Source organism: Coenobita brevimanus, chromosome 103 (assembly GCF_032717465.1).
Source record: "Coenobita brevimanus isolate Jiangsu-jjx chromosome 103, ASM3271746v2, whole genome shotgun sequence".
NCBI classification, from domain to species: Eukaryota; Metazoa; Arthropoda; class Malacostraca; order Decapoda; family Coenobitidae; genus Coenobita; species Coenobita brevimanus.
In genome coordinates, this window is record NC_137056.1 from 37,178,509 (window position 1) to 37,190,638 (window position 12,130).

Consider the following 12,130-nt stretch of genomic DNA (forward strand, 5'->3'; position numbering starts at 1 on the left):
TATTCAGTTGTGGGAGGAGGGGGGGGGTGATTATTATATACGATATCCCCCCAAACCCAACTGCAGGTAGGGATTTATCCCACCACCCTCCCCAGGATCTATGCCCATGTTTGCATCAGTACCATACAGGAGGATAAATGAACTGTAATGTGTTGAATAAATCGCTACGAAATATGTGTTGCGAATCTCCAAAGCCACTTACAATACGACCCGATGTTACAAGAAATGTGCGCAAGAACCTGAGAATTAAGTATTTTCTTAGATTAGTGAATTCATCGTAGAACTGTCGAACCATATTTTGAGACACACTGCGTCTGTTAAGACTGACAAAGTTTCTTCACTGGAAATACAATCTTAGGGTAAAACTGGAAAGATAGTCATTCCCTGTGAGAACAACAATCAGCACTTGCGCGTATCTCTAAATTAGTACAGGTAACATGTCAAAATATGTGCCTAAATTTCATAACTAATATATATATATATATATATATATATATATATATATATATATATATATATATATATATATATATATATATATATATATTCATAATTATGTGAGACGTCAACGCTTCTGTAAAATATGTAAAACGTCTAAATGATTCTGTGTCAGTGGATAGAAATAATGAAACCAGGGGAAACCAAGATGGCGCCATGTTTACTTCCTGCGTCCGTACCCTGAGCCCTGTCCCTGGCTTTGGCTTGGTGTGCCGTACGACTGTGAGGGTGTGCTAAGGAACACACTGTTGCCTCCTCCTCCACTGCCATACCCAACGCCTCCACCGTTACTGCCACTGTTGCTGTAGGTGCTTCCACCTCCTCCTCCGCTGGTGTCATACCCACCTCCACCACCTCCACTTCCGCCACCGTTGTCATATCCGCCTCCTCCATTGTTACTGCCACTGTTGCCATAGCTACTTCCGCCACTGCCTCCATTAGTGTCATATCCACCACTGCTGCCTCTGTTGCCAAAACCACTGCCTCCACCACCGTTGCCATATGCACCACTACCGCCACCTCCACCGTTACTGCCACTGGTGCCATATCCTCCTCCACCGCTTCCACCACTTCCGCCAGTGGTTCCATATCCTCCGCCACCGCTTCCACCAGTGGTGCCATATCCACTTCCACCGCCTACATTACCACCACTTGTGCCATATCCACCTCCGCTGCCTCCACCGTTGTTGCCATAACCTCCACCAACGTTACCACCTCCGTTGCCATAGCCGTTTCCTCCACCTCCAGCGTTGCCTGACGGGTACTGAGCCTCGCCTTCATATCTGGGAGAGGAGAGAGCGTTAAACCCTTCATTACGACGACGTTCTCTTCGCTCTTGCTACCCCCAGACGATTTCATTCAGCTCAGAAAAGACCTCGTGGCGAAGTGGTCAAGGGGTAGCCCAAATAAAATCGTCTAGACAACAAGGATTATATATATGTTGTCGGACTGAAGTGGTTAAGATGTTTGCCCTTCCACCTCCATCTTTACACTTCATCCACACAAACTATGGACGATTCTGTTCCGAAGGGAGAGGCCATATACACGTGGTCTATAATCCTTGTGTGTGTGTGTGTGTGTGTGTGTGTGTGTGTGTGTGTGTGTGTGTGTGTGTGTGTGCAGTGCTGCCGAAACTGAGGAAAATGATTTCGATGAAACTTGGCAAGATGGTTGCACCTGGGTCACATATGGGCGCGTTTCAAATTCATCCCGACCGAAATTTTCTGCAGGAGTGTTTTGACCCCTACCTGTTCCCACTGTTTGTAGGAGCAAACAATCGGGCCGCGAAGCACTTGCTCCTGAGTCGACGCATAAGCCGCAGGTTTCAGCAAAAGAAGCGTGATTCAGAAACAGCCCTCATTTGAGCAAGAGCTAGGCGCCCGATATTCCTGCGAAGTACTTGTGGTCCCTATAGCCCATTCAAAGGTTTTCTAGAACTTTGATACGTGAAGGAAAATAACGCCTGACAACTTTACTCTGCATAGGGGAAACATTATGCATTCAAAGGGTTAAGTAATATTATCTTTTTTTTATTTTTTATATCTGTGAGAATGGTTCTATTTTTACCTTTGTGAATAGACTACCTTTATCTCAGTGCGTTGCTGCTATTGTTGCTTAATCCTGGTCTGTCTAGCCAGGCAGACCCGTCGACCACAGGCAAGCAACTGCTTTCTTAGCGCCCTCCTAAAGGTACAGCACGGTACATACACCGTGTAGGGATCCAGCGTCCCCTACCAATGCCCCCTAGCGGTAGACAGCGCCTCATCAGGGTCCTTCCCACGACAAGGTGCATGGAAATAGGGAGAAGTTTGGGTCCCGGATGTACTGTACATTGCAGCTGCGCCAAGAAAGGTGTACAGCGCCACCGAGTGTAGGCGCCTCGTCAGCACTTCCAGTACACTGTAAACTTACTAATCAAACAGCTTTAACCTGGGAAATGTCAGCCTTCTCCTGTCAATCGTCAAGCTTCACTAAACACCGACAAGGGCATAATAACCTAACCCTTGGCCTTCCTGACCCTCCTATCACTCGCCCGAATCACCTCGTCTCCTCTGACTCACCTGAACAGCGGCCCTCTGACCCTAACCTCAACCCGCCCAATTTAACCTTATTTACGAAAACCCATTAAAGATCCTCCCTGATTCACCAAACCTAACACCTTCCCTGACCCGCCTACCCTATCGTAATCTAATCTAACCTGACAAATCCCAGTTCAACCCAATCCAACCTAACCTCCCCCTCCCGACCTCACTCTTAACATCCATCCCCGGCAAGAATCACTAACATCCAACTCTCTGATCCTGTCCTTAGCCCTCTTAACTCACCAAGCCCCCTCCCTCCACGTCCTTATCCTTGTCCTGTTTCATCCCAGTTCATCTTACACCTCCCCCCCCACCTCACCTGACATCAGCCACAAATCCATTCTCATGGTCAGCGGTGTATGTGACAATCTGAAGGCGTCCGTCCGGCAGCTGCACGCGGTACTCCCCCGTCACCACGTCGCCGTTACTCTCCTCACGTTGGGAAAAGTCCACGCCGGAGTACATGTCGTTCACTGCATAGTCAAAACCATATGGCATGCCCTGTGGGGTGAGGGTGGTAAGAGAATGTAGTTGGTGGGGGGATAGGAAGGAATGAGGGAGGGAGTAAATGTCTGGTGGAGGGATGGGAAGGAGACAGGGAGAAAGTGTATATCTGGTGGAGAAAGAGGATGGTGAGAGAGAATACGTCTGGTGGCAGGAAGGGAAGGTGTCAATGTGGGAAAGGGAATAGTGGTAAGAGAGTGGAAAGTATTTGTGGAGGGGTATGGGAAAGTGGTAAAAACAGTGGTTAAGTAGAGGAATGGGCAGTAGTAAAGAATGGAAAATGGGAACTTGTAAATATATGGAGAGAAGTTCAAATGCCACTGATATGAGGCTGTACTCTCGTTGTGACAAAAAATTATTAACCACATTCTGCTTTCGGAAATAGGGCCGTTTCAGTTGTGGAAAAATAAAAACTTTGACTCTCAAAAATGAGCTATAACCTAACAAGACCTAGCTAAAATTAACCAGCAATACCGGAAGGTCCATAAATTGCGCTCTCCCGACGTGAGTGTTGTGGGGACGATTCAGTCTCCTGGCATGACCACAGACATTTAGGCTGCTACATTAATAAGTTCTCTTTCATGCAATCACTGGATAAAGAAAAGGCAGATACTACAGTACAGAGCATGAAAAGGGTTATGGGAAGTGGTAAATGATATAAGGAAAACACTAGAAATTCTCACTAAACCATCCCTGCCACACACCAGGACTGTAATGCACAATATATATGTGCAACCTGTATACAGTCAGATGGAAGACTTGTAATCTCTCTTCATTCGTTCAGAGCCCAAGATGTGTAAAAGGAATCGTGAAAGCAACAGTACATTCGGCTCTGGGTTGAGAAGAAGACAATCATGTAAAACCATAAAAAAACAAAATATTTTATCTTTAGTGGGAGAGAGACAAGTTAGAGCATGGATTCTAACCTGTGTCTCTCTCCCACCTAACATTTTCACTTATTGCAATGGGTCACCTGCAATATTTTTTCTTTTATTATTCGTCCAATCACCAGACGATTTTACCCATCCTGGAAAGGACTTCTCGTAGGGAAAGGGATAGAAACAATCTATTTATTCCTTTACAACGAGAGGTCTTCCGTAAGCTGAGTGAAATCGTTTGATGATGGTAAAAATAAAACGTCATAATAGAAAGGGAATCAAAAGGAGGAACAGAGAGTGAGGATTACAGGCTTGAGTCCATATTTCAAAGGTGTGACTGGTGTATGAAAGACTGGTGGTCCATGTCACTGGGCGCTCTGCTGATAGTTCTCCCACTTTTGTGCTTTCTCATTCCTGTTTCCGGATACCACCCACCTCTTACTTGCCAGGAGGTTCGGTTAAGATGATGATGACGATGTGACTCTAGTTTTGACGGAAATTTCAGTTCATCTGGACTAATATTTCATGTTTAAAAAAGTATATGGTCTTTTTTAACGCAAATGTATTGAATTCTGTGTAATGTTTTGAAATTATAGGTTACAGTGCACAAAAAAACTCCATCCCAACGAGATCTAGGCCCTGACTCCGCTTCTCTATCATAATAACCATTTCTGGAAAAAAAAAAAAAAAGTGAGATGTATGAGTCTTACCCCAAATTCTTACCTTCATATGGGAGTCGTCGCCATAGCCGCCTCCTCCACCCTGCTGTTGTTGTCCACCGTACCCATTGTTCTGTTGCTGCTGGCCTCCGTACCCGTTGCCTTGTTGTTGCTGTTGTCCGTAGCCAGTGTTTTGTTGCTGTTGTCCGTAACCATTATTTTGTTGTCCTTGTTGTCCATAGCCTGTGTTTTGTTGCTGCTGTTGTCCGCCATACCCATTGTTCTGCCCCTGTTGTTGTCCGTATCCGCCTCTGTTGCTTTGCCTTTGCCCACCTGACCTGGCTCCGTTCTGTCGCCTCCCAAAGCCTCCTCTGTTGTTCTGTCGGCCGCCGTACCCGTTGTTCTGGCCCCTTGAGGACGCCTGTGGTGCTCCGTACGACTGTGAGGGTTGCTGCGGTGTTCCGTAGCTCTGTGAAGGCTGTTGGGGAGCACTATATGACTCTGAGGGCTGCTGAGGGCCTTGCTGGGGTGTTCCGTAGCTTTGTGAGGGTTGTTGGGGAGCACTATACGACTGTGAAGGCTGTTGAGGAGCACTGTATGACTGTGAGGGCTGCTGGGGGGCACTATATGACTGTGACGGTTGCTGGGGGGCACTGTATAACTGTGAGGGCTGTTGAGGGGCACTGTAGGATTGTGAAGGCTGTTGACGTTGCTGTGGGGCCTGGTAGCTCTGTGAGGGTCGCTGAGACTGTCGCTGGGGAGCTGCGTAAGTCTGTGAGGGTTGCTGTTGCTGCTGTGGGGCTCCGTACGACTGTGATGGCTGTTGGGGAGTTCCATAGCTTTGTGAGGGCTGTTGAGGCTGCTGCTGTGGTGAGCTATACGTTTGTGAGGGTTGTTGAGGTGCTCCATAGGTCTGTGAGGGTTGCTGTTGTTGCTGTGGAGTTCCGTATGACTGTGAGGGCTGTTGGGGAGCGTCGTAACTTTGTGAGGGCTGTTGAGGTGCTCTGTAAGTCTGTGAGGGCTGAGATTGTTGTGGTGCTCCGTAGGTCTGCGTGGGTTGCTCTGGTGCACCGTAAGTCTGTGAAGGTTGTTGCTGTTGTGGTGCTCCATAGGTCTGTGAGGGCTGTTCAGGTGCTCCGTAAGTCTGTGAGGGAGGTGTCAAATTCTCCCGAGGTGGTCCGTAGCTCTGTGAGACGCCCTGAAAATCATGTTTCAACAATTATACGGACAAGGAATACTCTATTTCACTGAGACTCTGGTTCCTGTGTCTGCTGCTACACTGTCACTCTGAGAATACCACGACAGTACACGTTCACTTTTATTCTCCTCCATCTTCAGTGCTTACGACTCTCACACATACTGTATATAAGACACACATTTATAATTACATAAATGACCTGTGATGTACAATATTAGCAAGGTTATGTAGTGTATGAGTACATGGATAATAATGTCTCTCCTTCATTTGTTTGATATCACTGGTCAAGTATATGCTGATCAGTGTTGGCCTGATAGTAATCGTTTCTGCATTAAGAAATATTCTTTTACCCTGTTCGTGCAATTTCCAGATGATTTAGTTCAGCTCAGAAAGACCTTTCGTACTGAAGGGGTTAATGAAAGCTATATCTAGCCCCTTCATTTCGAAAAGTTTGTATAAAGTATAATAAAGCTGTTGAAAGGTAGCAAGAATATAACATATGTCACAGCAATGAAGGTGTTTGGCATTCACGCGTCACGAACGACATACGGTGACAGATAACCAAACATCAGGGTAGCTGCAATGAACCCTAACTTACCTGTGAGGGAGTACCATATGTCTGTGAGGGTGTCTGTGTCTGTCTTACGGTCTGTGTCTGTGAGGGGAGTCCGTATGTCTGGCTGGGTGAGGAGAAGGAAGACCGTGATGTGGAGGCGCCGCCGTGTGAGGCCGCCCCTCTGGTCGATGTCGAGGTGTACGAACTTGTGCCCGCGCCTGTGCCTCCCCCGAAGCCTCCGCCCCGCCCCGCCTGGCTGCCGGAGCCATGGCCGCCGCCGCCGTGTCCGGACCCGTGCCTCCCACCGCCTCCTTGTCCGGGTAGCTTTTCGCCCTGGACCGCCGACGCTAAAGCCAGGGTCAGCGTCAGGAGTCTGAGGTGCTGTGGAAAGCGAGGAACGTTACTATACACTGCATTTAAGTCTGCAGTTCTTTTCAAAGGTGCAGAGGTTATCAAGTATAATATTATCTGGAAAACAATAATCGCACTTGTTAAAACTGTGTTGTGAGGATATAACAGTTTTGGCTTAATATGGACATCTTTCGATATACGTAATGATGCTTAAGTTCTGAAACAGGTCCAAATCGGACGGAACCTGTGACATACTGACAACAACGCCATTTTAACATATAGGCTACTCGTAGGTGCAACTCTGCATCCGTGTGAACAAGCCATGGTAATATGAAATCAGACCTAAAGCCTAATATCAGCACACTCTTGTTCGCATAATATGCGTATTATAGCTTCAACTAAGATTACTATAACTGATCACTTCCCCTTACCCCAGAACAGAGCTCTGAGAAGGCATGTCGCTAGTCTATACTTTATCAATAAAATCGGTAACATCAAATTCACTTTACAATACACCAGTCGGACCGGAGAGGGACCTCAGGCTAGGCTACCGCAGGCCTGATCATTTAACCCTTGTAAGGTAATCTTGATTTTGTTACTATATTAGGTAACGTGGAGTCTGACGGACCCCATGGGAAAAAAAAAATAAGAAAAAAATACTTCCGTTTGAGATATTTCAAAATGCTTCAATACAGAAATAATTCAACCCCTTATCTGTAAATAGGGCCAGAAAAAATAAAGTTTAATCGAAAAAATATATATATTTTTTTAAAGTTTATACAAAAATGGTTCAATTTTAGGTATAAAAATTTTAAAATTACATCTTGCAAAACTGAAAAGTAATATCATGATTCCTTGGGTGGTCTGCAGTAGACCGATGTTGGGACCTTCTGTATACAAAAGGAGAAAGACAGCAAATTGAAATAAAAAAATCACAAGAGGGCTCAACTGAGGTTACATTATAGGTAATCTGGGGTCTAACATACCCCAATGGCTCTATAGAGCAAAATCAGAGCCAAGTACAGCTATGACCCCATCATCCCCATGAAGAGCATTACTAGGCAGGAAGGTAATGAGACGGACAGATCTGTAGACTTTATGCTCATATTTTTTTAAAATTAAATTTCGGGGACTGGGGTCTCTGAGACCCCACATTACCTATCTAGGGTTATGCCATCAGAGACAACCCTGTGTACGTAACACAAAAACCTCAGGCCACCTCTTGCACTTGAACCGCGAGGCGTTAGCGTATGAGCTTCTACCCAAGATTTTTATCCCCCACCATGCCACCGAGACCTACTGTAATAATACTGATGTCCAGCTCTGCTGGCAAACACTGACTAGTGATGTGGCTAGTCGCTGAAGTCTCGTTCTGTACAAAGGAGGACTCGCTACTTGTAACCCTCTCGTGGCCATCTTCTCTCGTAGTTTACTCTCGTGAACATGACACGACTTTATACAACTGAGAGTTACGGGAGCCTGACGGCGTTCATACTATATCCTTTTTACACTAACTTGGCCTAAAACTGCCCTCTCTCCATCTTCAGTGCTGAGCTGCAACAATAATTAACACTAGAATATGGTTCTAGTCACAAACAAGTGCAATGGAGAGAATTCAGAGCTATAGCATTGTCTTATTCTCCCACTGAATTCAATGAAGTAACCTGGAAAACGACGAAAATCTGGGCCAAGTTAAAGTGAGAGAACTATAGCACCATAAACCTTCCCTTGGTCCGGACAACTCTAGTATTTTATTCAAACTATCGCCAGGTAAATTTATTCAGGTAAGAGTGTGTCACATGGACCTGAATGTTGACGTCAAGCTTAGGACTGAATAGATGAGGAGAGAACTGAACGTCGCACTGTTAAATTAAAGGAGCTACAGTCGGCGCGGGGAAGCTAAGGCAATGTGAACAAGATTGTGTGTGTGTGTGTGTGTGTGTGTGTGTGTGTGTGTGTGTGTGTGTGTGTGTGTGTGTGTGTGTGTGCGTGCGTGCGTGCGTGTGTGTGTGTGTGTGTGTGTGTGTGTGTGTGTGTGTGTGTGTGTGTGTGTTCGTGCGTGCGTGTGTGTGTGTGTGTGTGTGTGTGTGTGTGTGTTCGTGCGTGTGTGTGTGTGTGTGTGTGTGTGTGTGTGTGTGTTCGTGCGTGTGTGTGTGTGTGTGTGTGTGTGTGTGTGTGTGTGTTCGTGCGTGTGTGTGTGTGTGTGTGTGTGTGTGTGTGTGTGTGTGTGTGTGTGTGTGTGTGTGTGTAAGGCATGAATAACATCATTAATAATAATAACAACAACAACAATAATAATAATAATAAAATCATGTTATTTAGTCTACCGAGATACTAATTGAACGTCTTAGGTTATGACAGAAATATATGGGCGTGGAAATTCTTGGAAATTTTTCAGCTCCTGTGTCGGGTGTCATTCTGCGTCTGGTGTCAATGGGGTACTATACATCTGGGGAGGGTGTGTTGTGTCATGCCAAACTCAGCATATGGCAGGTGTGGGGTCTGTGTCGGAAGTGAGGCCAGTGACGGGGTTGCGCCCAGACTCACAAACCAACTTACTGTTAGTTCCAGGTCGTATCTATGATCTTGACAAAGGACTGAGCAAATTCTTCTTGAGTATCTTTTTTCCTTCTGCAAAATGTATCTCAGTGACGAGGGAAAATTTATCGTGGGTTATGTTTCCTGCAAGAAGCACAAGGAAAGGAGGATAAAAAAATCGTCCCGTGTCTCTAGTCCTTCCTGCAAAAACAAATCCAAGTCACGGCAGGGGACTGGTCGTCAATATGTCTGTGAATTCCTCTGAACCTCACGACAGGAAAGGTGTGGGTCGCCGCACCTGAAAGTTGGTGGTAGGAAGGTCACACACACGGAGGTACTCTCTTCACAGTTTCCTGGATGACGGCTCGCTGCATTTTCTTCTTGAGGCTGAAGGAAGAAGGGGAGGGCTGCCGTATATTCAGCGTCCGCCTTGCATAACCCATGAAAGTTGTTGTTGCGACGCAGAGATATTGCAATGACAGGGCTGGCATGATCCCTGGTGCACTGTGTCACCGCGATTGATATGATGGTCCCAAATGACAACAGTTGAAGGTCACAAACAACTGCCGTACGTCATTACAAGCAGCTTAATGGTAGACCTTGTCAAAAACTGTGCTAGTATACTGACACTGTAGAAACTATTACATTTTGAAACATGTCCCCTTGTTACTTTCACCTGTATAAATTCAGTCGGTAGAAGCCATTATCTATCTGTCTATTTACCCGTCTATCTATCTGTCTGTCTATCTATCTATTGTCAGACGCCGCATCCTGTGCAAAAGGTCCCCAGGCGTTTCTGTCCCTACTTAGTAACGACGCTTCCTGACACACTTACCTTCCATTGTCGTCGTGATCAATATACAAACAATATCCACACGGAGATAGTCAAGCGAATATCACCCTAAGAATTAATTATAATGAGTTCATCAACCTGCTACAAAGGAAAATACTGTATTCTCTGCAGAAATAAAGATCTTAATATTTTTGTAAGGGGTTGCAAGTGCGAGGTTAAAAACAAACTTCAGTATCTCTTGATGACTGATAAGTTTGTCTGTTGGTGGTGAAGTGGCGGCACACACACACACACACACACACACACACACACACACACACACACACACACACACACACACACACACACACACACACACACACACACACGGTGACAGGGACGTAGACAAAACTGCGGACTCATTCACATACATTTACGAACACACACGACGCAACCCGAACCATCACCAGTGACACGCTTACCGTCATGTGTACAGTATACTACCGCACCATAACATGAACACAGCGATGCACTTCCTTATTACACATACACACAAACTTAATTGCATCCCCCCACACAGTCATCATCATCATCAACACTAGCACCATCATTCACCATTTTATTCCAATTCTCACTAAAATAAACAAGATGGGTAGAATTCGGGGATAAGAAATTAAAACACAATCGTACGAGCATAAATATGGATAAAGTGCACCATTCATTCAACATACAAGCTTTTGAGTCTCGCCTCCATTCTACAGGTGATGACACACACACACACACACACACACACACACACACACACTAGTCCTCACGACATCTTGCAAAAATATTGAGACACTCTGATGAAGACAGATTATTTTCAATTATCTAAACATTTAAAAAATATTACAGTATATACTGGAGAAAAAAAAAATCTTGCTTTCTCTCTCCTATATTTTCCGTCTGTTCATCCTCCCTCAATCTGACTTTATTCTTGCTCCAATTTCCTTTCCTATTTCCCACGCCCTCGTCACCTTTCGTCGCCTCTTAACTCCTCTTTCGCTTGTCTTTCTTTCCCGTAATCCCTATCTCTCCCTCCCTCCATCTCTCTCACTTTCTCCAACATTCCTTCACAACCTGATCTTTACATTCGTGTCACCTACATCGCTAGGAGCCTATTTCCCATGCCTACGTTCTTTCCTATTCCCAATCTTATATTTTTTTAATGTTACCTTTCTTTTTCACACCTACCTTCTTTCATAACACGTTTTTAATTTTTATTTCTTCCATGTGTTAGTCTTCTTTCTGCATCTACATTCTTCCTTATCCCACCCTTTGTATTCATATTCTCTTATTTTGTCAGCGGTTCTTCCTACACCCACGTTTGTTCATAGTCCAGTATTTTTATTCATCATTATTAACCAGTGTGCTTTTCTTCACGCTTTCACCTTTCTCTCCAGTTCTGACACATTCTCTTATCTACTCATGATCAGTCTTCCTCTGTCAGCTTAATCTTTATCTCACCGTGTTTCATTTCGCCGCCATACTCGTGTCATCCTTCGTTTCGCGTCTCTGTCTTATTATCATCTCGCGTCACGTTTCTTCTCGCCCCATCAATTGCCTACGAGACCTCCCCCTGGCTGAACAAAGTACGCATGATGGTGGTAGTGACTGTATATAGCGTGACGTCATCTTGCTGGAGAGGTTCATGGAAATAGTTTCTGTTATACACAATATATGCCGAACATCTACTGAGGCGAATGTAATCGTCTGACGATAGCAACAGAAACTAGAAAGTTCCGCCAACTCCAGGAAAATTTATGAGTTGCTGCTGCAATTCCTCTTTCCTACCAGACTAATACTTTCACCATATTACATAGTCAGTTAGTGCTACAGTCTTAGTACGTTCTGTTGCTCAGTATCAGAGAGCGCATACCTCCGCCAAGGTCATTTAAATTTATGATTTATTCCTGCATCCGGATCCATTTCAAAATCTAAACAACTACCTTGACCAACTGCCCACCTATCTACCAACTTTAATTGGCATCCGATTACAACTTTTTGAATTATCTTGTCAACAAACAGAGAAGGGAGAACACATTACCTCCGTCCA

The 12,130-nt window shown here is 45.1% G+C and overlaps 1 protein-coding gene across 1 annotated transcript in view; it reads right to left on the minus strand.

Moving 5' to 3' along the window:
* Positions 1-658: 658 nt before the first annotated feature.
* LOC145415679 (uncharacterized) overlaps positions 659-12,130 on the minus strand; it is an 88,013-nt gene continuing 76,541 nt past the window's right edge. Inside the window, exons 6-9 of the mRNA XM_080284893.1 lie at positions 6,417-6,755; positions 4,685-5,818; positions 2,899-3,080; positions 659-1,280 (exon numbers count right to left, since the gene is read on the minus strand). Of these exons, the coding sequence (XP_080141019.1) occupies positions 659-1,280; positions 2,899-3,080; positions 4,685-5,818; positions 6,417-6,755 (2,277 nt within the window). The remainder of the gene's footprint in view (positions 1,281-2,898; positions 3,081-4,684; positions 5,819-6,416; positions 6,756-12,130) is intronic.